Here is a 26669-nt window from a genome sequence, read left to right on the forward strand (position 1 = left end):
TCCATTCATGAGTCTTTGAAGAGACTATTAGCCCCTTTCACTTAGAACTTTATTTAAAAGAAAAAATATTTTCTAATGAAAAAAATAATAAAGAGGCCCTTCTGCCTACTTTACTCATTGCTCATCTGAATTCAGAAAGCCTGAAGTCTGGGTGAGTCAGGCAACGAAGGCGCCAGGCCCTGTCGGGGACTAGAGACAGTGCCAATTGTTGAGACATTCTGCCTCCACCCAAACAGCAGAACCCACAGATTTCAGACTGGGATCCCTGGATGACGTGTCCGGAATCTCCCTGAGACAGAAATCGCAGGGCCACTTGCCCAACCTCGGCTGGGGCCTTGACCTTCTGCCCATATCCAACTTGCCCACTGGGAGCTGCCAGTTCTAGCAGAAAGTATCCAACAGACAACAGAATGATCTCCTTAGGACACAGAGCTGGGATGTCACTGGAATCTCTCAGATTATTCCAAACATGGCATCCCTCACAAAAAACAAATGTGAGTGAAAGGAACCTGAATTCTAAGCCTGCCTCTAACCTGCTGGGTGACGAGGGGTAAATGACTTAGCTTTGCTTTCTCTAAATGCATGTGGGGAGAGTGGTATAGTGGCCTCTAACTCTCTCCTTGCTCTAACTGTGCTTGAGCCAGTCTTCAGGACATTCATTCAGCAAACAGTTTGATGTCACCCTGATTTCTGAACCTCCCCAGTGCACACACACATGTATGTGCACACATATGTGGACCCACACAATTCTTATTGCCCTCCTTTGAAAAATTGACAGACTCATTTTTCCTCTTGCTCTGCTTTACCAAAGGGGAACCGTGGTGGGGTAAATATCAACCATTATAAAGTCAAAACTAGCATCATGAACTAGGCAGGGCAGGGCGCATGCTCAAGAAGACATTCTCATTAGTGTATAATGTCGCTAAGGATTTAGCAATAAACTACATAGACTTCATCATTATAGAAACTCAAACTAGATAATTTAGGCCAAATACCTTTTAGGTGGCTCCATCATATAGGACAATACTTTCTGAGGATACCGTGGCTTAGCACTACACCTGCCAAGTGCCACTGTGAGGGGGAAACTGATTTAGGTACAATGAGTGGTTCACTGATTTTCAAGCTCTTTACATGTACAGATCAGTATTTATGCGCCAAGGGAGAATTTATACAGGCACAGAGGAGTTGCTTTCACCCACCCCCAAAACTGCAGCTATTCCTGGGAGCCAAATTTAGGCGATAGCAATTAAGCAGACAGATTAATACCAGTAACTTCCCACCTATTCGTTTATAATGTATCTCATTTGTTTCAAGAGCAGCCAAAATAAATGGCTCAGCTCTGCCACCCTCTGGTCCTTTTAAACATTCAAAAGTCCGCTCTTAGCTGTAAATAGAAAGAAAATTGAGTGTGCATGCTCATGAGAAACACCTTAACTATAACTCTAATTTTAGTTCAAGTCTAGAAAGACAAAAGGTCATTTGATCCAAATTATTTCTTCTTTTAAGCTTTTGATAAATAAGAAATGTATGTCCCTACAAAGCTCACCAGTATTTTTCATAGGCTTTTTTTTATATATATACTGGGGAGAAAGTAAATATGGCAGGAATGGTTCCTTTCTTTCAAAGTCCCCCTTTTCATGAGCATCATTAAAAAGAGGTGGCTTTATGAGGCTCTATAATGTTAGGTTGCCAAGTAGATTGGTGCCCCAGCTAAGGTGATACAATCACTGACAAGTGGGTCTTTTGTGAAAATTAGATTCCTTAGTTAATTGCAACACTGAAGGGAGTTGTCATTGTGTCTGCAGGAACTGCCTCCTTAGTAGGAACAGCTGGCAAGCAGAGGGCTTGGTAGTGGTGCAATCATGCCAACTTCAGGACTGGTTGGAAATCTGGGATTTGCTGCCATTCCCCAGTCCAGCTGGAAGCCCAAACCTGGACAATGAGCACCCCTCAGGAAGCTGATTTATTCAACCAGCACCTGCTGCACACTCTACCCCACTCCGCAAGGCGGTGGGAAGATGGAGCTTTCTCTCTGGGCTCCGTTTCTCGGATTAACCAGAAAGCTTCTCTGAGGGGCTGGTGAGGTCTGTTGAGAAGGGGTGATTGGCTCTCTACCCATGATATAAAGCATTGTTAATTCATAAACCAACCAGACCAGAAATTCTCTAAACAGACAAGCAGGAAAGGAATTTTTAAGATATAGTTTAGCTCTTTTCGCTCCACTAAGCCCCTTCTCTTAGAAACCCACTCTAGAAGTTTGAATTAAGGACCTCTTCTTTTCCTGCAGCTCCATGAAGCTAGAAACAGGAGCTCATCCTGGCCAAAGAGAGAAATAAAAGAACTAGGCCTTGCTTGGTTGAGCTGGCTTACTTTTATCAATTTGTATCAGTGTAAGGAAGAGCGCATGTTGGAAAGGTTTTGGTCTCACAGTATCCTGAAATTCCAATGGGTAGAACACCTTAAACCCTATGGATTTAAACTTTTAAAGTCCTAGTCGGTTTGACTCAGAGGATATAGTTGGCCTGTGGACTGAAGGGTTGTCACAGCATGTGCAGAAGGCAACCAATCAATGTGTGTTTCTCTTCTATTTTCCCTTCTCTCTTCTTTTAGTTCAAGTCTAGAAATCACTTTTAAAAATAGCTTTTAAATAACTTTTAAAAATCCTGAAATGCTACCTCTCCACCCTAGCCCAATAGTAAGAGAATGAAAGCACTGACTTTTTTCTAACTGTCCACGCTGAAGATCTGAGGATACCAAGGCATTCAAGGGTGCCCTGCAAACATCCCTCCCAGGCCCGAGTGGCCTAGAATCATGAGGGCCCAGGCTAGATGATGCTTCTATCAATTTTTCATCCTGTTGCTTCCTTAAGGATTTCTCAAGCTGTAAAGACAGCAATGGCAGGAGATGGGTTTGCTCATACGTGGGTGCTATGTCATGCTGTTTTGATGGAGCTGTGTGGTTATTTAAAGCGATAATTAAGGTGCTTTATCATTCTTTGGAACAGCAAAATGAATTCCACAGTAGAAATTATTGCCCAATAATTTTTAGGATCATTAAGGCTTTTTCAGCATCCAAACCATTACTTCTTCCTCCGTTGCTCCCCTCCTCCCACCGCCTCCCTCTGTCTGCATCTCCTCTGTCTCATCAGTCTGCACATTTCATTTTGAGACTGGCCTCTGCAGAGGATGCTGGTTTATTTCTGTGGGGATAAGAATGGGCCAGGAGCTCCTGTCTCATTTGTTTTAAGGCTACGATTTGTATTCCCTCCTCTAGCCCATGCAGTTTGCAATTTCACTGCTCTGAAAATCTCCACGGGAACACTGGGTCAAGAAGTCAGAGTATAGAGAATGGAGAGCCAAAAATATACCCTGCAGAGAGCCCAGCAACAAAAATGATATTTTACATAAGGCTGATAACCAGCTACAGAGCAGAACCAGCTAACTAGTCTGAGGATGAAAGGTCCTTGCTGGCTACATGCAGGTTCCAGGCATAATGAGGTCCCCATCCCCACACCTGGGCTGCTTCACAGTCACCTGCATTGCCTTGTTCCTGGCCTGCCCGCATTTTTCAGATCCAGCTGCTTTCTTATGCAACCTTAGAAACCCAGTGTCCTATTTAAAGACATCTGCCGCCCAAGGTAGATAGAGTTCAGTGGGAAAGGGTCCTCGTTCTGGCGCTACCTTGGGCTCACCTTTCTTGGCTAGCTTACTGCCCTATAAAAAGAGGGGGTTGGCCCTAGCCGGTTCGGCTCAGCGGATAGACCATTGGCCTGCGGACTGAAGGGTGCCAGGTCCGATTCTGGTCAAGGGCATGTACCTCAGTTGCAGGCCCAATCCAGTGTGTCTCTCACATCGATGTTTCTCTCTCTGTTTGTCTCTCACATCGTTTCTCTGTTTCTCCCTGTCCCTTCCACTCTCTAAAAATCAGTGGAAAAAATATCCTTGGTTGAGGATTAACAAAAAATAAAATAAAAAGAGGGGGTTGAAGAATTTTCGAAGCCAAACTCTAGATACTTTCATGGAAAGGGCGTGTTATAAAATGCTTCACTGTTTCCCCAATTCAATGTCACACTGCGAGCCCCTCCCAGGCCTTCTGAGGACAGGTAGGGAAAGGCTGAGACAGGGGTCTTGGCCCTCAAGGAGATTAGTCTTCACTTCCCTGCTATCAGTCAAGGTATTTCCCAGCACCCAGGACTTGCCTCTCAGACTAGCTTCTCACCTGCGAATGCCATCAAACACCAGGACATTGCACCGGGCATTTTAGCAGGCATGTCCTGTGGCGGCTGAGGCCCACTTTCCAGGGCACCTGTGTGAATCCGCTCTGCCAGAGCCTCTGGAAGAATCAAAGAGAAGTGTGTCAGAGCAGAGCCTCTGAAACTGCCCTCAGGAAGTGACTGCAATGACTCCAGTCTCCTCCCAGCCTGACCCCAGCCCTCAAACAGACATAATTTAAATATAACCAGAAACTTCCAGCAAGATTAAAGAATATTTCCCCTGTTAATATAGGTGTAGTTGTAGGCAGAAAAAAATGGTACTGCTCCAGACCATTGGGGGAGGGGAGGGCCAATCTAAATTCATACCATTAATTAGGCTACACTAATAAAAAGAAAAAATATTATAGGTGTGGCTGGAGTTGGGCCAGCGCTCTCCACTCCAGCTGTCTCCACTCCTCACCCCCAAACAAAACCTCAGCCTAGCAACCCTGAAATTGCTTCCACACTCCCGTTGCTCCAACAAACACTGTCATCAGAAAACACTGCTCCTGTCTTTCCCAACAGGGATGTGTTTATGCTGTATTTCAACGGAATCTCTGTAAAAAGTCTATAGGGTGACATGACAAATGTCCCTCAGTCTCCCTTCATCTGGCCCTGGAATTAATGAGGATGTTGCAGACAAACTTTTTTCTTGTTCCCAATGTTAAAAATTAAGACTTAAAATTAACACTGTATAAAGAATTTCATATTTTCCATAATATGAAAACCATACTGTAAACCGTTTCCTGCCGTCACCATATAGCTAGCCACTCCTTTGCCCCTGAAAAAGATTCAAATCAGGTATAGTTTTTAAAAGACCTCAAAAAGTAAATAAAATAAAAGAGCCCTCTAAAAGGGATAGCTGTTTCAATAAAACAAATATAGCAAAATGGTAACTGTGCATTCCAGGTGTTAATATAGTCATCTAAAATGCTTCCACATTTTCTCCGGTTTCCTCGGGCCTCAATTTTCCTATCTGTAAAACAGTAGTCAAGCTTGAAGGATTTTCCCAGCTGTGAAGTTTTTCAAAAGGCCACTTCTCTAGTTGTTTTTTAATTACAAAAAAGGAGGACTGCGAGAAGTGGCTCCACTCTACATCTCATCCTCTCAGCTTTCCTCTAAATCCATTCCAGGTTCCCTTGTATGTTGGGAAGAGCACTAGCTTGGAGGTGCAGCTACCAAAGGCACACTATCCTGAACAAGACCATTACCTCTCTGACTTTCAGTTTCTTTATGTGTTCCGGGACAGTAATCTCCACATCACAGGTCCAATGTCCGGGTAAAATGACATAATGACTGCTAATTCCACCCCTTACATTGCAAACTGGAAAGCATTCTCAGGATCTCAATCACTATGACTCTCATCACTTCTTCCTGTTTGCCAGGTCATCAAAGAGCTTTCTTTACTGAGATAGGCTCCAAAAGGCCAAGTCTACCACCCTGACATCTCATGACCAACTCGAGGACCCTACACTCCATGCTCGCTGCCACGCCTGGGCACGCTTTAGAGACCTAAATTCTAGTCCTGGTTACATTGATCAAGCACCTGCATCCCTTTTACCCAGACATGTGAGCACCCACTGAACAGAAGGCACCATATTAAGCTCCGCGAATATTTGCCACTCACAACCAGAGTAGTAATGGATTGTGAAGAAACCGGAACTATCACAATACTGTTATTGAACACTTCCTGTGTGTCTTTAAATTAAATAACAAAATTTCCACAATGGCCCTGATCTTATTCTCATTTTACAGTTGAGGACAGTAGGCTCCAAAACTTCCTTTTACCAACCCAAGTCGAAGCCTTGCAGAGTTTGGACATGATTCTAAAAACAATGGGAAGCTAAGATTTGGAAATAGCCTTGACAGGTTTACATCTTCCACTTTGTTTTTTGACTGTCAACAAGTGATTTCACCCCGTGACCTCAGTCACCCACCTAGCTCCCAAATTGTTGACTATAAAAATAATTGATGTAATTTGTCATTAAAAAGCAGAATACATGAGATTAGTCCATTTTAACTGAATCTTATAATAAAAATGGAGCCTTTGGCCTGGGTACTTTCAAGTATACAAAAACTTAACTCCTATAATCTGTTAAATACCAAGGAATACTATCTTGTACTAGAATGGAAATGCATCATCTTTTAGATCAAGAACCTAACGAGACAATCCTCAGTCTTCATCTTCTCAGAACTTGGTCATAAGCAACATAAACTTTGAGCACCTACTAATCCAGTGTCTGGCACATGATGTGGGGCTAGTTATGGAAGAACCTAAGCTAGTTATGAAAAAACCCAAGCGGGGTGAGCAGCAGGCAGGTGGCTATCGATGGCATTTGGAGGACAGTGAGAACACACTCTGTTAACAGTCCTGCATGAGAGATCAGTGTATGCCTGGAATGGCCTAGATTTGCCCGAAATCAAGAGTAAGGACTAAACCTTTTCTGGAGGACCTCCTTATATCTGGAATCCCTTTAAAACATCACTCAGCCAAAACCGGTTTGGCTCAGTGGTAGAGCGTCGGTCTGCGGACTGAAAGGTCCCAAGTTCAGTTCCAGTCAAGGGCATGTACCTGGGTTGTGGGCACATCCCCAGTGGGGGTGTGCAGGAGGCAGCTGGTCGATGTTTCTCTCTCATTGACATTTCTAGCTCTCTAGCTCTCTCCCTTCCTCTCTGTAAAAAAATCAATAAAATATATTTTAAAAAATAAATAAAACATCACTCAACTAAGAAGAGGCACCTCTTACAAACATGGCAAGGCACAGGAACCAGAGAGAAGAACTTATTTAGTGAAGATGTGATCTGGATATGAGTTGGAAAGGAAGATGTGGTAATAGAGACCAGAGGAAGAATTCGGAGGTGAGAAACTGGGTCTCACAGGAACCTCTCTTGGAAAACAGGATAGGTGAGCTCAGACTCCTATTTCCCATAGCAGTTTACTATCTGGGTTTATATAATTGTGGTTTCATCTTTTTAAATATGAGTAACTACTTCCCCCAAGCAAGTGTTCAGGTAAAGAGGGAGCACCTCTGTATGAGATGCCATTGAAATGAGTATTAAAAGTGGTGGCAGGCCCTCGTCAGTTTGGCTGTGGTAGAGTGTCAGTCTGTGGACCAAAGGGTCCCAGGTTCGATTCCAGTCAAGAGCATGTACCTCAGTTGCAGGCTCCTCCCTGGCCCTGGTCCTGGTCAAGGTGCGTGGAGGCAACCAATCCATGTTCCTCTCACATCTATTTCTTGGGTCAGAACTTTATTTTTTTATTTTAAGTAGTAGCTGCTGTTTGTCTATCCTTTTGCTTCTGACCTAACAATCCCTTAGGTAGCTTGATGTGCACAAACTAGGCCAGACCAGTTCACAGGACAAGGCCTCTGCTTGCTACAGTTCCCAGGACTGGGTTGGCCTATCCATGTCTCTCGGCCTGCATCCAGAAGCTTGGCCTCTGGCAGAACAGGACATGAGCTTCAGCAGTAATGCCAGAATAGATAGGCCACTGCTTTGAAGGCCAGGGCCAGTCCTGCATAGCTCTGCATGCTGGTGAGACAAAGGGCACTCTGAATGGCCTATTGAGTGACCTCGTCAGGGTCACTGGGTATGTAGGTAACTGCTTTGTAATTAATTGCCTTGATATTTTTCAAAATGTCTCAGCATGGAGAAAGCAGCTCAGCCTCTCAGGGTGCACGTCAGAAGTGGAAGCTCAGGGAGGAGGTCTCCATAGTTCATGTCATAGCCAGGACTAACTTCCCTACTCCTGTCTATCACCCATCTACCTGCTGTTTCTGAAATGGCTGTGGCAAGAACTGCAGTGTAAAAGCAGGGCATCAGAATGAAAGCCTCTTTTCTTACAATGTAGGAGGGGACAATAGAACTTCCAAAATAATCACTAATGAGGAATGCTGAAGACAGATCATGGAGCCTTTCAAGACCTGAGGTCTCATTTGAGCAATAGCACCTTAAAGAACAGAGGGAATAGCAGGAGTAAAAAACATGGAGGTAAAAACAAAACAAAAAACAAAACAAAAAAAAACAACTAGGGCACATACAAGGTATAGTGATTATCGGTATAGTGATTATCCGTTTGGTTCAAGTGTAGTGAATGGTAGGCACAGATAAAGCATGAAGTACATCGAAACAACTTTAAAGTTCTGACAGACCTGGGGCACAGCACAGGGGCTGAGAGTTCATTCTATCTCCTTCCCATCAGCTGACACTTCCAGCCTCATTCAGATTCTCCTATACTTATTTGGGGGAACTTACCTTTTCCTTCATCTTAGAAGTAGACAGAGTACCCACTAGAAAGTCACATCTTTAAGGGCATTAAGGCACCCCAACATATAGGAAGCTCTTAGGTTGTGCTCAGTAGGCACTGGAGAGGAGATAATAGAGTACAATCAAGTCCTGATTATATTCTGAGATGCTAATCTATTGTGACTCAAAAACTTTCTTCTGGAGCTTCCTTTTGTCAGCTAGCCAGCCAGCCAGCCAGCCAGTACTTAGTGCATGGAGCTTGTGGTGCAAATACTATTACCTTTTGTTGCTCTGAATTAGAAAACAGAGCTGACCTGGAGGAAAATATAGCCTAGCATACCCTTTTTATTTTCAGCTGCATCTAAAATGACTTCTCACAACCTAGAGTGTCTCTCCCTAGTCAAAGCATGAAGATATGTTCAGAGGAAAAAAAGGTGTGAAGAGGAAAAGAGCCAAATATGAATTTTTTAAAAGACAAATGTAACTGGTTTTTAATCAAGTCATTGCTAGTATGTAAAATGAAGTTTCTTTCAGAAAGAGTTGCCTTTCTTGGTTTAACTCATTAGAAAGAATACTGTGAGGGGAGAGATTAGAATTACCCACCCTAGTAAATGATCGGCCCAAATCTTTTTTTAAAAATGGTACTTACATATCAAATAAGTAATTTGCTAAAATCAAATTTTTTCCACATTAGGTATTTCTACCTCATTCAAAGGTATGTGTACCATGCTCTGAGCATGCCAGTTAGCCAAAATATAGTAAGAAGTTTTAAAAGTGGGTGTTCCCAAAATGCATCTCAAAGCTTAAAATTTATACCATGAATTTGTCATACTATTTCATATTTTAATAGTTCTATTTTCCAAGACTTAATCCATTATAGTATTTTCAGCACTAACAATAGTTACATACCAAAGGAGTGCATCCTGCTGGTCTATTGGACAGATGAAATGCCTACCAATGTGATTCTTGTGCATATTAGACAAACAATAGTGCAAAGATCTCAAAAAGAACCCAAGAAAACTATGCAGGTAAGTTCTAATTTCAAGACCAAACAAAGCAAGGACCTCAGCTGCCTCCCAAGTTTGAAAAACTGGACAGAATACCCATCTGTCCTTTCTGTAATTATATTGATATGTACAAAGTGAACCACAAAGTGACCAAGATAAAACCCTTAATACTTTTAAGTCCTCTAATAAGGTTGTCAAAGGGTTCCAGGTCTCCTCGTCTGGATCTCATTGTCATGATCAACCTATTGGCTAAAATCACTTCTCTAGAACTGAAAATTACTTCAATGTAAAGAACTAGTGTCATTTGGGCAGAGAGAGGCTGGTGAATGATTGAAAGACAGTGACTGCTCACTTTCTAAGTGTTCAGACACACTAAACTGCTTCCAAATCACAAATTGTTTGGTCCTCTCTCCCAGGAAGGCCATTTCCAGAGACCTCATTCTCAAACTTGATTGGACCAGGGAACCCATGAGAGGGCACCAAATTAACTTGCAGCCATAGCTGTGAACACACAGGAGGCATACCTAGAAACAGGATGAACAGGGCTACAGCTAAGACATTAATGAGAAAGCAGTTATTAGATTGACTTAAAAGTCCAAAGTGAGAAAGAAATTATCAAATAAAAACTTACTCATTCACTGGGGAAAAGGGTATTTTACTTACATGACTTATCAGTTTTATTTTTTTTATTCAAGATTACCCACTACAATAGGCCAGTTTCTGCCAATAGAACCAGCGTCCGATCTCATCTCACCAAAGCAAATGGCTCCTGCGTAACTTCAGTCATCTCCAAAGGACACATTAATTTAGGTATCCGCACAAAAGACCTACCCTTTGTCTTAACAGCTACCTGATTTGATATTTAGGCAGAACTATTCTGCAAGTGACTTTACATCTTTCTTTCCAAAAAGGTAGCTGCCAACTGAAATGTGTTAAGGGGTGGGGTAAAAGTTCAGTAATAACTTTCAAGAGCTCCAGGGTATGTTACCTGAAACCTCACACTTCATTATACTATAGCTATTCAAAACTTTTAACCCCAAAGAACAGAAGGGCACCCAATTCTTCAGGTGACAGGCTATGGAGAATGCTACAGGTAAGACAACTGAAGTTACAATCCTGTGATCCCCATACTTTTGGGAGATGTAAAATACATGCTGCACTGGGCAGTGTGAATTAGTTAAGTTACAAGATGCTTGATCACCTATGATGGAAAAGGTTCAAGATCATACTTCCACAAGAGACTACAAAAGTCATAAGCCCACAGAGTAGTAACTGACAGCTAGCCAAAGTAAAAGAGAGTTCTAAGAAATAGCCTAGGGAAGTCTTAATTACTTGGCCTGGAAAACTGGGTCAGAATTACAAAACTCCTCATCCTTTCCCATAAGAAAATGTGACAGTATGTCTTTTATATGGAAATTTCTTTGTATATATGTATAAACTTGGTATGGCCTTAATGCTGCAGTTAAGGATTTGTTTGGCTACCACCTTAAGCAGCGTGTTAAGCAATCGCTTCCTTAATGTAAAATTTTTACTTCTTACAGGACTCTTAACCTATTCCCCTTTGCCCCTTACTTCCTCCCTTTTTTGCATGAAGTCATAAAAGTTATGGCAATTATTTTTTTGGCTTGTAAAAAAAAAAAAGTCTATTTCTGCAGTTTGAATATGGAATGTAAAATTTCTGTGATACATGTATATAAAAATATATTTATTGAACCATCCATAAACACATATCCATGCTGATTCCAATGAAAAAAAAATTAAAAGTTTTCTGAAATTTTCTTTGTGTTAATCGATAGTTATTATTCAACCAACTTTTATTTTAGAGAACTTTTAAAGTCTTGCAATTACCCCAGAAAACCTACATATGATCTAGAAATCATCATTTCACTTACAACAGGCTTTATATTAATTCAAGAAATATTTATTGATATGTGCACTAGGGAGATACAAATGACTCAGACACAGATCCTGCCCATCAGGAGCTTACAGTCTAGCAGGGGAGATAGAACACATACATGGGACCATAGAGCTGTTTCAGCAAGATGAATCTAGCATGGGGTATCAGTAGGCTGGGGTAAAAAGAGGTCAAGGAAGCTAGGCCACTGAAATTATCCCAGTGTGGAAAAAGAGATGTGAAAGACTGCTGAGGTAGAACTGATAGGACTTAGCTGGACACTGAATGTAGGGAGCAAGAAAAAGGGAAGCAGACAACTTAGATTTGGGGCATGGGTGATGACATGAACTGAAAGAACAATGGAGTAGGTTCGTGGGGGCGCGGGGGGGGATTAAATTTGGCACATAAAATTCTTCTACATACAAACAAAATGCCTGAGATATAATGGGCACTTAAGTCAAGCCAAGGATGGAAGTACCTCAAAATGACAAGGGGCTTCCTCCCTCCTGTCTCCCCTCCCCCCACCCTTAAAATTTCCCAACAATCCCCTCCACTATGAAATGTCATAGTGCCTAAAATTTATTCAATTAAGCCCTGGCTCTAAGCATACCTTCCTTTTGAAAAGGAAAACCGAAATACATTAATTCATTCAACTTAATGAGTCATCATTAAATGCCTCTTTCCTCATCACTGTACCTTCGGTGGAGTGCAGGAATTAATTTCCCAGTCTGTTCTCTCGGAGCCGTGGTCTAATGATGTAGTAAAACTGATACAGGTCATTCTAATTCCAGGTTGAAGGCTTAAGTTTTCAGCTAGGAGAAAGGTATAAAGTGCTCTAGGAACATATCTTTTAAAAATGAAGATAGGGACTGTCAAACAAGAGAGACAATGTGGAAGGAAAGAAGATGGGAATGAGTTTGTTGTTCCTCATTTCAAATTCTGGCCAGATCAACCACCAAATAAAGGTTCCCCGCTCCTGTTGCACATTTTCTCTCTCTCGAGGAAAAAGAACAATTAGTTCTTGAACTGGATCTTCAAAAAAATGACTTCCATGACAAGGGATCTGGACAGGGGAAAGCAGATGCAAGTGTATCTTCAGGGAAGAGAGAGGAACTTGAAGCCATGGAGTTGCAATGCCTGGCCTCTCAGGGGAGCCAGGAGTAGTTCAGGATGGCTGGAGCATCACTTCCACGAAGAATGGGAGAAATCACTGGAAAGGAAGATTAGGACCCTGATACACACATGGCACTGCCAGGCACTGAACAGGGTACCTGCCTAAGACCAAATTGCTGCCCCTTAGGAGCTTACAGTTATAACAATACAAGGTGAAAAAGCACCACAATGTACAGAATGTAAAATGCTGACAGATTTAGGAGAAAATTACAGCTGAGTTTCAGCTATTAACACATTAGGATACCCAATAGCTTTCTGACAGCTAGTAGTAAACCCATCCCTGAGGGGAACACATGTTAATGTCCTTCAACAGGCATTAAGAGAGTTCTAAGGAAATGGAGTAAACCTCGGTATGAAAACTGAGCTACAGAGGAGCAACTGAGTGAGCATGTAAAATGTGGCTTCTTCCCCTTTCTCCCATATCCAGACTTTCAGCCAGCCTAGGGAGGACTAGCAATCCCCTCCATGTTACTTCTACAAGGCAATCTGGGAATCGGTACCAATAATCAATTCTCCGAGTACCTAGATCTTTGGAAAAATGAAGGTGTTATACAAATCATTTTAGTCCTTTCCAGCTTTCTATAATTCAGTGAATTCTAGGAGCTCTTCTGTTTCTTGTGCTAATAATCAGAATGAGAAGAAATCTTGTCAGGAAACATTCAATTGTTTCTCATTTAAAAATTATGGTTTTTTTCTTATAAATCACAAAATGATTCCTATACCAACAGCTAAGTTCCACCTGCACCTGAATCATCTTCAAAATCTAACAACTACCTATATTAATTTACTTTTAACAAGAGTTGTTCTACAATCTAAGTATGCACTGACTCTTTAAATGAAGTCCTTTTCTTCTCCCTACTCCCTTATGCCAGCTTCTCAGTATGTCTTCATTCAAAAGGGCCAAATCAGTATACATACACAATCTTCAGAAAGACATTTAAGAATTTAAATAAAATCCAAAGTAAAATAGGTGATTCTAAAAAGCTTGGGGAAAGTTCCAGTAACCAAAATGGTTAATTATAACAATAAAATTGCTTGTATCCAGATTAAATAAGATATGATCATCCCTGAAATTAACACCAAAAAGTATAGCAAACTTCCCAAAGCGGGTTTACAAAAAAATATTTTGTTAAAATAATTCAATAGTAAACTTTTGGTAAACATCCCTTAATTTTATTTTTTTAAGAAAAGACACAATGGGTAGATGCAAGTCCCTTGGCATCTGTGGCATAGGCCACACTTCAAAGTGCAAAACATATGAATTTCTAGTTGGCCAGGTCACATGGTTTATGGAATAGTGGAACTGACTTCCAATACTATTTTCTTTTCCCAGGGAACTAAAAAAAAAAGCTACCAGGTTCAAGTGGAAATTGGAGAAAAGACTGCCCAAGGTTTTCAAAATAAGTCACATAATCAAAAAGCGAACAACCTTTATTCTAAGCCATACTTTAGCGTAAATCAAAACTAAAATAAAACTAGTGCTTTTAGGCCACCTCTAATCAACTCTTTATTCATTCAGGTCACGATGAGAGACTGTTTCATGAAAGCACAAGCAAAGTGGTCTAATTTCAGCATTATTCTGAGCTAGATACATAGTCACTAAAAAGAATATAAGTGAAAGTTTTATCTAACAGGTGCCACCATTTTCCCTTTAGTAAGAATTTATAAGCCTGTTTATGGTCCCCAGAACTTCAATATCACAGTATACAAATGCAAATCCCAAGAGGAAATTTAAAGCAGAAATCCTTACCTAATTATCTAGTACCAAATAGCCAACATTTTGCTTGATCATCAAGTTAAATCTACAACCTCATCCCACACAAGACATTGCTAAGTTGCTAACATTCATTCCTAAGGTTTTTAAACATTTGTGAAAGACTACCATGATTATCTAATGTCCATTTTTAATAATTAGGCAGTTAGCTAGAACCTTATATTCAAATAAATGTTGAAGTTGCTTCTTTTTCAAAGTTCAAGATTGCTTAACTGTACGTAGTTCCTGCAGAAATTATTTTAAGTAGCACAAAAATAAAACTTCAATATAAAAGATCTTTAGATCAGTAGGTTTGACAAATGCAACCATTTACATAAAAGAAATAAGCCACTCAGCATAAACAATGGTCTACAATTTTAAACCTCATAGGAAGATTATTTCCATATAGATTCTAACAAATTGTTTTCTATAAAGTGCCTCATTTTCCACTAACTCATTACACTATACAAGGATTTTCAAATAAAAGGATGAAGAAAGTATCAGAGGATGGCAGTTATAAGCACAAAACATAACTGCAAAAAACTCACCTGGATTATGCTCTGATAAAAATATTATTCACTTACAGATTTCAAGACTGTACTAAATGTATTATCAAATCAGGTAAGAAATTAATCTAAAAAGTCATTATTATTACCAAATGTCTGTAAATCAAAAGAAGCCCTATACAAATCATTTAATTATGTTATTTAGCCTAAGGAAATGAAGAACAGAAATGCTAACCTTGTTATGTTTTATAGACCCTGGTTTCTATATGGTCATATCCTGTATCTTAATATGTCATTCAAATGTAGATATGTAGGCATTTGGGTTTTTGAGAAAAAGCATCAGTTTCGGAGGTCAATCTGCTCCTTGCTACATGGTTTGGAGGCCTAGTCACATAGCTGCTCTGATGCCATTTCTCCTTTATCTATTACTTTGAGGAAAATAGTACCTAATCCAGAGTAGTGAAAATTATTTTTCCAACCTAAAGTGCAAACCAACTAATACTGTGCAGTAGCCTACTCAAATAATTATTTTTGAATTATTCTTTTCACTGCTCCCCAGCAAAAGCTCAAAAAGTTGAGAACACAGGCATACACAAGTCAAGACCAACCTCACCATAAAAGCAAATAAAAGTACTTTTTTTTAAGACCCAAGTGTATTTATTTTCAACAAGTCTTAAAAAACCAAGATGCACACTGAACTAATCTTATACCTAGTAAGATACTAGATAAGTGAAGGGTGTTAAGCTCAGTAGAAAAGAACTAGACACTGGGCCATTCCTAGAAATAAAAAATTGTATTTTAAAATGTGAAAAGGTTGAATATGAGCCAATGCTGCCTATAGAAAAATCTTGCTTTATTTTATTTTCACTTTCTACCTGTGCGAATATATATATTTCTACAGTATCATGTTTATTAAATCAGTAATAATGGAAACAAAGATACCAGGATTTTTATAGTGTTAAAATATGATGCTAAATACTATATATAAAAGTCCTGTGCTATTCAAAATCGCCCAAATTCTAATGAGCTGAAGTTACTGAAGTGAACTTTCGTTTTCTGTGATTATACAATAACTCCCTGCAACAAGTTACAAGCAGCATCCAGCATAATGCTACCTTCTCCAAAAACTTTTTAAACCACATTTGGTACAAATGAAGGAAAATTACATAACTTATAATAAATGTTACTATAATTGCTGAAAGAGCTATCTATTTGCTAATTCGTTTATTTTTATTATTTATCTGAAGCTTTATTGCAAAGGAATGAGTCTTCAACTCTAGCTGTAATCCACTGCTCTGCCCATCACACATTTATAGAAGTAGAAACTGTTTTTAATGCAGTTGCTTCATTTTTACAGAACATGTGGCATTGTTGATCTCTACCCACTAAATGCCAAACGCAGTGTTCCCCTCCAACACCTTTCAAAATCTCACACATTTCCAATGTCCTCTAGGATATAACAGCCCCAAATTGGATATCACTGCATCTAGTTAGTACCCTTAAACCTGAGTAAAAAGAACTCCTGTTTTGAAATGCATGGTTTAGTATTCACTCGTGAAAAATGATTTATAGGTTATCCATAATTTATCCTTTATACTTACTGCAAAAATAACTCAGGCTAAGTTTGTTTTCTTTTCACAAGCTTAATATAAGCTACAGGAGTATAAGCTGAATTTCTCCTAATTATCACTGGCTAGGCCAAATGAAGTGGTTACCAAATAATCATTTAAACTGAACACCAAAACAGTCATGTGATTCAGTTATGTAAGTTTCTTTATATGAAGGAGATGCTGCCAATTTTCAAATATTTGAGCTATAGAGGACCAACTGATAACATCAAATTTCATTTTAGTTTAAGACTACACCCTTCAGCAAGCCTAGTTTCCCAGTAACAGAAAAACAAACATTCCTACTCACACTATCCTCAAGCAACAGTCCTAAAGATGAATACGGTTAAAAAGAAAATAAGTTAAATTTGACAGCCTTCTTGCCCTTCAACTACCCTGTTTCCTCGAAAATAAGACAGTGTCTTATATTATTTTTTTCTCCCAAAGTTGCCGCTAGGTCTTATTTTTAGGGGATGTCTTATTTTCGGGGAAACATGGTAGTAACAATGACATGATACTACACAAAGGCTTCCTTCACATATGTGTAAACAAAACCTTCACCCAAATCATACATTGCATTCAGCATACTATGTAAAACGAGTATTAATCTACATTGCCAGATTAAATTTTCTTCCAGAAATATTTTAATAAAAATTGGCCATTTCAAATAAACACCTATTGCATGTCCATCGATAAAAGAGAACCAGTAACAAAATAGAAAATTTACCAAGTGGCTGATTTAAAGGAAAAAGACTAGCAGACACTCAAGCATATCAGAAAGTCCAATATGAAAATTACATTCCTTCTTGTGGGCTTATTAGAATTCTGGATACCAAAATAAAATGCCGAGCTATTTAGGTCAAAGAACCTCTACAGAAGCACCCATTCTCAAGGCATTCCAGTTTGAGACTCAATTTCAGACTACAGCATAACAAGTGAACAGAAGACGCACAGTGAAAGAGGGGTTCCACAATTCCCAACATACTCTGTGAACCTGAAAAAAAAAATCTAGATTTTTTATTATTATCATTTTTCTTTCAACAATTGCCAAGACCGGAATCAAAGATAATAGAAGGCACAACAGTTTTGCTCTGGTTTTGTGTTATTCGGATTGTGGCGGGAGGGTGTTGTCTTTTTTTCTGTTGTTAACAAATACAAATTAAACATAAAAATAAATTCTACTCCAAAATAACCCCTAATAATTTAAGAAGAGTACATCAGTTGCATTCTAGACATTTAAAACGTATCTCACAATTTAAATTTCAACAGTAAGAAGAGTGGATTTTATAATTGTTTTGTGATCACATATCAAAAGAAAAAACTTCACTAACATCTTTTATTCAGTTTTTATCCATATCAGAGAGAATCAAAATTGTTAAATTTTCCAATGGCAGTTTCTCCACACCAGAAGGTAGTCATGACTCTCAAAGGAAACAATTTTGGGGGTTTTCCTGCCTTCAAAATGTTTATCAAATCCTGTATTTCTCAAAGGCTTTTGAAACATGTAGAAAATAAGTAAGAAATATCCCACGAATGAAACATACCAAATGTCAGTAATAAGCAACACATTCCTTTGGGGAAATGGCTGTTTAAAAAAAAAAAAAAAAAAAATCCAGTCTGTATATGCAAAGTAAAGCAAGAAAATTCAGTCTTTTTTTTCTTTTCTTCTTTAAAAATCCATTTTTCCTAAAATATCATTCCACAAAATTGGAAGTGAAGGAATAATAGGTGAGGAGAGAAAAGAGAAAGGGAGGGCACACACACCATTAACACAAAAAGTAAAATTGTACAAACTTAAGCAGTTTATAAGAGACCAGGGTCATACTGCAAGATACCAAAGGATGGTTGAAGAAATCACCATTCTGCAGGAACAGGGTTTGTACTGCTGCGTGAAGATCAATCAGTGAAGAGCACTTCACTGCCTTGGAGCAATTCCCCTTCCCATTCCAAATCCTGGTTTCTGCACCATGCCTCCTCGGGGAGGGCCTCTCATTCCGCCACCCAGCCCACCTCGAGGGCCTCCAGGTCCCCGCAGGCGGTTATCTCGTCGGTCTCCTTCCCGGGCAGCTCGATTCTTCTTCTCTTCCACATTCAGACGGACTTCACCCCTGAACATGATGGGCTGTAAGAGTCAAGGTGAGAAGACTTACACACAGTGCTGACCAGCGACCAACTGGCAAGGTTAAAACAAAGCTATTATACAGAACCAGCAGCTTACAAATCACCTACATCCTCACAGTTTAGTTTTACTTTTAAATTCAGAATACATAATGTTCCCATTAACAAAAACAAAGAAAGGTGATCTGATATGCAGGAGTATGCAGGCAAGTTCAAAAATGTCCATTTAAACAGCATAGGAGCACAAGTAACTCTTTAATTGTACTTTATTAAAGTAGATCTTATTTTCCCAAAGAATTACATAAGTAGAATATTTCATCTTCGCTATGAATTTCAAGGCTTAAGAGAAGAAAACCCCATTACCAAATGTGGAAGATTGTGCTGCACATGTTTATACAAAATACATAAACATCTCAAAAGCATTAATTTTATTTAAATACTAGTGTCCCCAAACACGGATTAGTGCACACTGAAAGGAAATTAATTAGAAGAAATTAATTAGGAGAAATATTTAATATCTAATATTAAATATTTAATATCTAATATTTAATATTTAATATTCGTGTCTTGCTAATAAAAAGAAAATAGGGCCGAAGCCGGTTTGGCCCAGTGGAAAGAGCATTGGCCTGCAGACTGAAAGGTCCCGGATTCGATTCTGGTAAGTGCATGTACCTTGGTGGTGGGCACATCCCCAGTGGGGGGTGTGCAAGAGGCAGCTGATCGATGATTCTCTCTCATCGGATGTTTCTAACTCTCTATCCCTCTCTCCTCCTCTCTGTAAAATATCAATTAAAAAAATATGTGTGTGTATGTGTGTGTGTGTGTGTGTGTGTGTGTGTATATATATATATATATATTTTTTTTTTTTTTTTTTTTTTTTTTAAAGAAAGAAAAGAAAATAGGATTCTACCAAGTCTCCTACCTAACTATTCTAGGACTTCTGTTAAGGATCAAATGAGATGTGGCATGGGAAAACGCTTTACAAACATTTGGTTAAACTGTAAAATGTTTGCACCCAGCTATAAAGCAAGTCTCCTGGGCTGAAGAAACTCCAAGGAGGCTAATCTCTAGGGAGAGGAAGCCGGGTACTGCTATATTACTTATGTTACCATAGCCACCGTTTCCAGGCTGGGCTGGGCTGTGGGCCGCATTTGGCGCCATGAGGTCTTAGCAGCGTTGGCTGCAATTTGGTGGGGTGTCACTCCAGGGTGGTGGTAGGCCTGTGTCCCATTGGGGGAAGCCAAGTGTTGGGTTTGTCCGGCACAGGTCCTTGGTGTCTCTTATTTTTAAATGGCCAGTGTACATTATGGCAGCTCCTGTGTTGAGTGTCTGTGCCCTCAGAGTCAATGCGTCAGAGTTACCCATAGGACTGACCAACACTTAGCCTTTTATATAAAATTTTCACAAAATGCTATTTGCCTTAGAATTTTGAAAATACTGAGGACAATAAAGGTAACATTATCTTATTAAAAGGAAAAAAGAAATATATACACGCTAAGACTTTGGCTTTCCTTTTCACTTAATAGAGCTAAAGAAGGAACAAAGTGTTACTCCAGATTCTAATGAATTCAATATACACATTTCATTAGCAATCCTATTTGCTGAAATATTTTTAAAAATAAATATCTAACAGTACTTGCTCTGCAGATGTGTTCTACATACTTCACATGTATTCTCTCATTTGACCGTCACAACACTCGAAGGATTGTTGTTATACCTATTTTAGGGGCCAGCAAACTAAGGGCCAGGAAAGTTGAGAAACCCTCACCTCATGGGCCACAGCATTAGTGAGTGATGGGAGAGGACTGTAAACGAAGCCGTCCGGACTGGAAAGTATAAGCTTTGAACCACTATGCTACACAAGAGCATGTCAATTATCATGGTCATGAGGCTTATATAAGCTACTTCTATACTCATAAAAAATTACTGAAGGGATATCTACCAATACAGTAAGATGAGGGAAAAATCAAGACACAGTTGAAGTTCCCAAACTACAAAGGCATAATCTGAAAGTATAAAGTTAAAAAAAGGCTTTTCTGAATTCTAATTTATACTTTAAATTCTGATTAAACATATATTTATATTTGTACATTTATATTTTAACACTTAAGATAAATAACAAATACTTTTATATAAAACACTTCACACGCAATCTGAAGCACTGGTTCCAGGCAACCTTCTAGATACAATGGGAAAATAAAATCTTATTAAAGTCTGAAAGATTAAAGGGACAGAGGTTTGCGCTGGAATATTTTGAAACATAGTTATGGAAAACATCGCTGGGAGTTATAGGGTAGAAGCAATCTGAATGAAAAGGTATCAGATATACGACCCTTTCCTGAGACAATTTAAATAAACTATTCTTATACATAAAGATACCCAGGCTTAAACACATTCATTAAAAGAAACAAATCCCTATCTTGGGCAATTAACTAGAAAGCCAGTTATCAAGTCTGACATCCTTTGGCCCACTGGGAATATCATACCCTGCAAGGCGGGGGTGAGGAATCGTTTTTCTGCTAAAGGCCAGTTGAGTATTTATAACATCGTTCACAGGCCATACAAAATTACCAACTTATAGCCGAAACCGGTTTGGCTCAGTGGTAGAGCATCGGTCTGCGGACTGAAAGGTCCCAGGTTTGATTCCGGTCAAGGGCATGTACATAGGGGGTGTGCAAGAGGCAGCTGGTCGATGTTTCTCTCTCATCGACCTTTCTAGCTCTCTCCCTTCCTCTCTGCAAAATATCAATAAAATATATATTTTTTAAAATTACCAACTTATAAATCAGGCTGCTATATTTAGTCAAAAATTTAATTAACTCACCCCTAATGTCTTGGCAGAGCCAAACCAAATAATTTTGCGAGCCTTATACGGCCCACGAGCCAAATGTTCCCCACCCCTGCTGTAAGGAAACAAAGAATTAAAGGCTGCACCACTAGACCTATTGTATGCTCGATGATGGATTTAGCCACAAAGCCTACTGGAGATTTCTACCCTGTTTCCCCGAAAATAAGACAGTGTCTTATATTAATTTTTTCTCCCAAAGTTGCGCTAGGTCTTATTTTCAGAGGATGTCTTATTTTCAGGGAAACAAGATAGGTTCAATATTCTGTGGCCTTGAGATAATAAGCTAGTTTTCTCACTTCTCAAAGTTATGCAGGAGATGCTTCACAAAATAGTAGATTCAATGTACACATCTCACTGGCACTCAAGATAATGCACACCTAGAGGTTAAGGCTCACACAATATTATGACTACTTCAAACTTTGCAGCATATAGCCATTAACATTCTGGAGAACCTCTGGGAAATGATGTACAACATTCCTATTACATGGTTAATAAAACTTGTAGTTTTAACTTGCAGAGATTGAAAGCAGATTTTAGGTTGCCAGAGGCTAGGTAGAGAGGATAAGCGAAGAGACTGCTTAATGGGTAAGGGACTTACTATTGATGAAAATGATTGAACTTTTTTGTTTTTGTGTGTATGTTTTTATCTGATTTCTTCCCTTTTTTTAATTTCAGAGAGGAAGGAAGAGGATGAGAGATAAACATCAATGATGAGAATCTGACTGGCTGCCTCCTGCACACCCTCTACTAGGGATAGAGCCTGCAACATGAGCATGTGCCCTTAACGGGACTCAAACCAGACACCCTTCAGTCCACAGGCTGACGCTCAACCCATTAAGCCAAACTAGCTAGAGCTGATGAAGATGTTTTGAAAGTAAATAGGTGTTAAAAAATGTTACTGTACTATAATAAAGTTATAGGGGGTACCTTGTAAATTATATAAATGTCTAACCACTATGCTGCACACCTCATATTGAATGTCAATTATAATAGCAATAATTTTTTAAAAGAAACAAATAAGCCTTAGCTGGTTTGGCTCAGTGGATAGAGCATTGGCCTGTGGACTGAGGGGTCCCAGGTTCAATTCCAGTCAGGGGTACTGCCCCGGTTGTGAGATTGATTCCCAGTGTGGGGCATGCAGGAGGAAGCCAATCCATGATTCCCTCTCATCACTGATGTTTCTATCTCCCTTTCCCTTCATCTCTGAAATCAATAAAAATATATTTAAAAATAAGTAAATAAAGATAAAACTAAGATGAGCCAGTGTGGCTCAGGTGGTTCAACATTGCTCCGTGCACCAAAAGGTTGATGATTTGAAGGTTGGTGGTTCGATTCACCATCAGAGCACATGCCTGGCTGTTGGCTGGATCCCCAGGAGGGGGCCTTCAGGAAGCAGCTGATCAATGTTCCTTTCAAACATTGATGTTTCTCTTTCTCGCTCTTCCTCTACTTTTCTCTCTCTCTAAAAATCAATAAAAATATTTTTTAAGTAAGACTAATTTTGCTTTGTGAATTTTACCTCAAATTTTAAAAAGTGATGTTTATAAGTTCCCATACCCATCTCAGAAAGTTAACAATTATCTTTGTTCTTCTCTACTACCGTGTTTCCCCGAAAATAAGACACCCTCCGAAAATAAGACCTAGCGCATGGAAAGATAAGACATCCCCTGAAAATAAGACCTAGAGCAACTTTGGGAGAAAAAATTAATATAAGACACTTCTTATTTTCAGGGAAACAGGGTACTACTAGTGCTACAAGAAGTATTTTTTGCTACTAATGAAAGATGTAGGGGAAGGGAAAAGTTCTTTAGAACTATACAGACAATTTGGTTTCTACAAATCCCTCTGTAATTAGACAGTGATTTTTTTAAAAAATATTTTTTTATTGATTTCAGAGAGGAAAAGAGGGAGAGAGGGAGAAACATTAATGAGAAAACAGCTACCTCCTGCACACCCCACACTGGGTATTGAGCCCACAATACTGGCATGGGCCCTAACAGGGAAATAAACTGAGGAACCCTTCAGTCCGCAGCCTGACAATCTATCCACTGAGTCAAACTGGCTAGGGCAGACTAACAGAATTTTAGTAAAAGTGGTTTCAGGTAATGTGACTCCAAACCAAGACAATTTATACAATAAAAGGCAAAGCTCCTCCTACTTATAACCAAGCAGCAGTTTTATTCCAAGACTACCCAGGGCAAACAGGCTCTTAAGCTATCTTAGCTAAATGCAACATTGCATTTCATGTTCTACACCAGAAGCCACCACCAAGAAAAGGAATTTGTATAACTCAGTGAATTTGGAATTATTCTCATCATTCACTTATTGAAAAACTAAGTTATTTAGACAGAAGCTTTGTTTTTCTAAACTCTCAGGCAGTTCCTCTGATACGAAGGGTTGAACACCATAGAATATATTACACAAACGTGTTGGAATAAATTGCATTTTACATATCAGACATAGTTATAAGTATAAATATTCCAAGAGCCAATACACATGCTTATAAACAAACAAAAAATGATGCTTACCCTGTTGCTAAGAACCTTTTGGACAGGCTCAGAATCATCAAACACAACAAAACCAAAATTGGGTAATTTCCCACCACTGTTAATGCGCAGCTCCACCACATTCCCATAATCTGAAAGTGAAATACAAATTCTCAAATAACCTATTAGGACATTTCTTTTAAATACACACACACTATCAATATGACATGTCTACAGAGTACATGAAATGTGGCTTGTTCAAAATAAGACATGTATTAAGGGTAAAAACATATGACTCTGAAGACTGAGAATAGAAAAATGTATACTATCTCTTACATATTTTTATATGTTGAAATGACAGCTTACTTTGTGTTAAATAATTACATATATGGCTCATCTTCTATTTCTATTGAGCAATGCTGCCTTAGATGAATCTAGTGTTTAAAACTCAATCACTTACTTTGAAAGAAATCTTTAAGCTCTGATTTGTCGACCTCATGAGGCAGATTGCCAATGAAGAGTTGGTGACTGTCAGGGTGTCTCACGATTCTTCGGGGTTCAACATCACCTTGCTCACCAGCCTCACGGACTTAAGAGAAAACAAAAGCAACAAGGGAAGACACCTTTCAGTAACTATACCATACAAGTGTTTTCAACTCTCAGGTAATATTTTAAATCTAAGAAAATATTGAGTACAACACCCACCCACCCCACCACCCAAAAAAAAAAAAAAAACAAGGTACCCACATCAAAATCCCCCAAACTAGAAAGTCATCCTTCTGAGCTCTTACTTGGTCTAGGTCCCCTCTGGGGAGGGATATTTATCCGTTGTTCTCGAACTCTTTGATCCCTCTGAGGCCTCTGCGGTGGAATCTGAGATTCAGGCTTAGACTCTGGGCGAGGCTGAAACATTTGTAAGTTAACTTTTGTGTAAAAACAAAGCATGCTTATTTTTTTCTTGTGAGGTTTCTTAGCTAACAATAAGGTTTAAACTAGAATATGACAATTCTCTCTCACACACAAAAATCATTAAAAACTATCTTTTACCCTTCTCCTCTGGTCTTAAAATAGATTCGCCTTAATATGCAAGCTGAATTAGAAATTTACCTGTGAAGCTGGTACTTTAACAACATGAGGTGGTATCCCAGTAACCGGAACAGCACCACTGGGTGGAAGGTTCTTACTGGTCACAGATGCCCAAGAAAATGTCTAAAATAACAAACACCAATACCAGCTAATTATACCATATATTAAAGCAATATAAAAGCCATTAGTTCTTGATTTCTTGTACATCATAGGAGTCATATTTTCATAGGCAGGGTAGTTTATAAGTATCTTGAGATTACCTTCCCCATTCACAAATTTAGTACTAAAATTTCTTAGAAATGCTATGATACAAACACTGATCCAATGTTATCAATTTTAGAATTATCTTAAACCCTTTTTCTATCCATATAAAAATCACCAAATCCTGTTATTTAACTCATTTCTTTCTAATTATCTTCTTTCCATTTCCATTGCCATAACCCTAGTCCAAAATATCATTCATTTTCTCTCTCTCCAGAATTAATACAACAGCCACCTAACAAATGATCATTCATTCTCAATCCAACCAACCTACTTTCTACCTGCAAGGCACTAAAAACAGATTTCTTCACAGAGTACCAAATGCAAAGGTTCTAGGAGTTGTTATCATCATCCTGATGTGGCAGGAGTTACTGAAAAGTTTCAATATTTTGAAATCAGGTTTCTCATCAGAAAAGTAGTTACATTTCAACAGTTTGCTTCTACTCCTACCATAAAGTATACTCAATTATATTTCATCAAAAATGGGGGAGGAAAATCTATTGTTAGATTTTTTTTTTAAGATACATAACTACTTGTTTATTATAATAAACTGCAATTTAAAAGATGAAGTGTTAAAAAGATGAGGGGTTGTTGATATGGTGATAAAATAACACCTGAAATTTCTGGTACAAAAAGTACTCAAGATTCCTTAGATGGGAAAGAAAAGTTACTTTTGATTTTTTTTTTAAATATATTTTATTCATTTTTTACAGAGAGGAAGGAGGAGAGCTAGAGAGCCAGAAATGTCGATGCGAGACAAACATCGACCACCCGCTCTTGCACATCCCCTACTGGGGATGTGCCCACAGCCAACGTACATGCCCTTGACTGGAATTGAACCCGGGACCTTTCAGTCCGCAGACCGACGCTCTACCACTGAGCCAAACCAGTTTTGGCTACTTTTGAATTTTTTATAAAGCAATATATATCTCTTATCTAAAGCATGGCTCAATGTGTAAGAAATTTCCCTGAGCCACCAATATGAAAATGCACATACAGAAGTCAACCAAGCATAACAAGACAGAGATTTATAAAGTAAATGAGGGGAAAAAATAAAGACATGCTACACACCCTCAAGTCTTCCTGCGCTGTCTGAGCGATGTCTGTGGGTGCTGGGGAAGAACTCTTCTGAGCATCCTCAGGAGCAGTTTCCTCCAATACTGGCTCACACTTCTCCTCTTGGATTTCAGATACAGGTTCTTGCTCCGGTTCTGGTTCAGGATCAGGCTCAGGTTCAGCAACAGGTTCCTCTAAATGTTCTTCCAAGTCATTGCTTTCACAGAAAAATTTGAGAACTATCATTCTTACTACACGGATTTAGCAAAAAATTCCCAAGTATTTATTAACTAACTATAGAGACCTGAACCAAAAAAAAAAAAAAAGTAAGAAATTCATGTCTGAGTATTGAGGCAAATTTTTTAAGAAAAACACTC

General features: G+C 39.0%; 1 protein-coding gene and 1 long non-coding RNA gene across 4 annotated transcripts in view; both read right to left on the reverse strand.

Moving 5' to 3' along the window:
• Positions 1-11407: 11407 nt before the first annotated feature.
• Positions 11408-16829, reverse strand: LOC123651768. Its single transcript, XR_006740675.1, has 2 exons — positions 12095-16829; positions 11408-11679 (listed from the first exon to the last, which is right to left on the reverse strand). It is a non-coding gene; the product is annotated as an uncharacterized LOC123651768 (long non-coding RNA).
• A 610-nt stretch (positions 16830-17439) lies between these two features.
• The window catches only part of G3BP1 (G3BP stress granule assembly factor 1), a 32366-nt gene continuing 23136 nt past the window's right edge, over positions 17440-26669 (reverse strand). For all 3 annotated transcript variants that reach the window (XM_036423377.2, XM_045576585.1, XM_036423376.2), the window contains exons 7-12: positions 26308-26509; positions 24997-25098; positions 24681-24792; positions 24350-24478; positions 23932-24041; positions 17440-18559 (exon numbers count right to left, since the gene is read on the reverse strand). In XM_036423377.2, coding sequence (XP_036279270.1) covers positions 18353-18559; positions 23932-24041; positions 24350-24478; positions 24681-24792; positions 24997-25098; positions 26308-26509 — 862 coding nt within the window. In that variant the 3' untranslated portion in view covers positions 17440-18352. The remainder of the gene's footprint in view (positions 18560-23931; positions 24042-24349; positions 24479-24680; positions 24793-24996; positions 25099-26307; positions 26510-26669) is intronic.

This window comes from Pipistrellus kuhlii, unplaced genomic scaffold, assembly GCF_014108245.1.
Source record: "Pipistrellus kuhlii isolate mPipKuh1 unplaced genomic scaffold, mPipKuh1.p scaffold_m20_p_8, whole genome shotgun sequence".
Taxonomy (NCBI): domain Eukaryota; kingdom Metazoa; phylum Chordata; class Mammalia; order Chiroptera; family Vespertilionidae; genus Pipistrellus; species Pipistrellus kuhlii.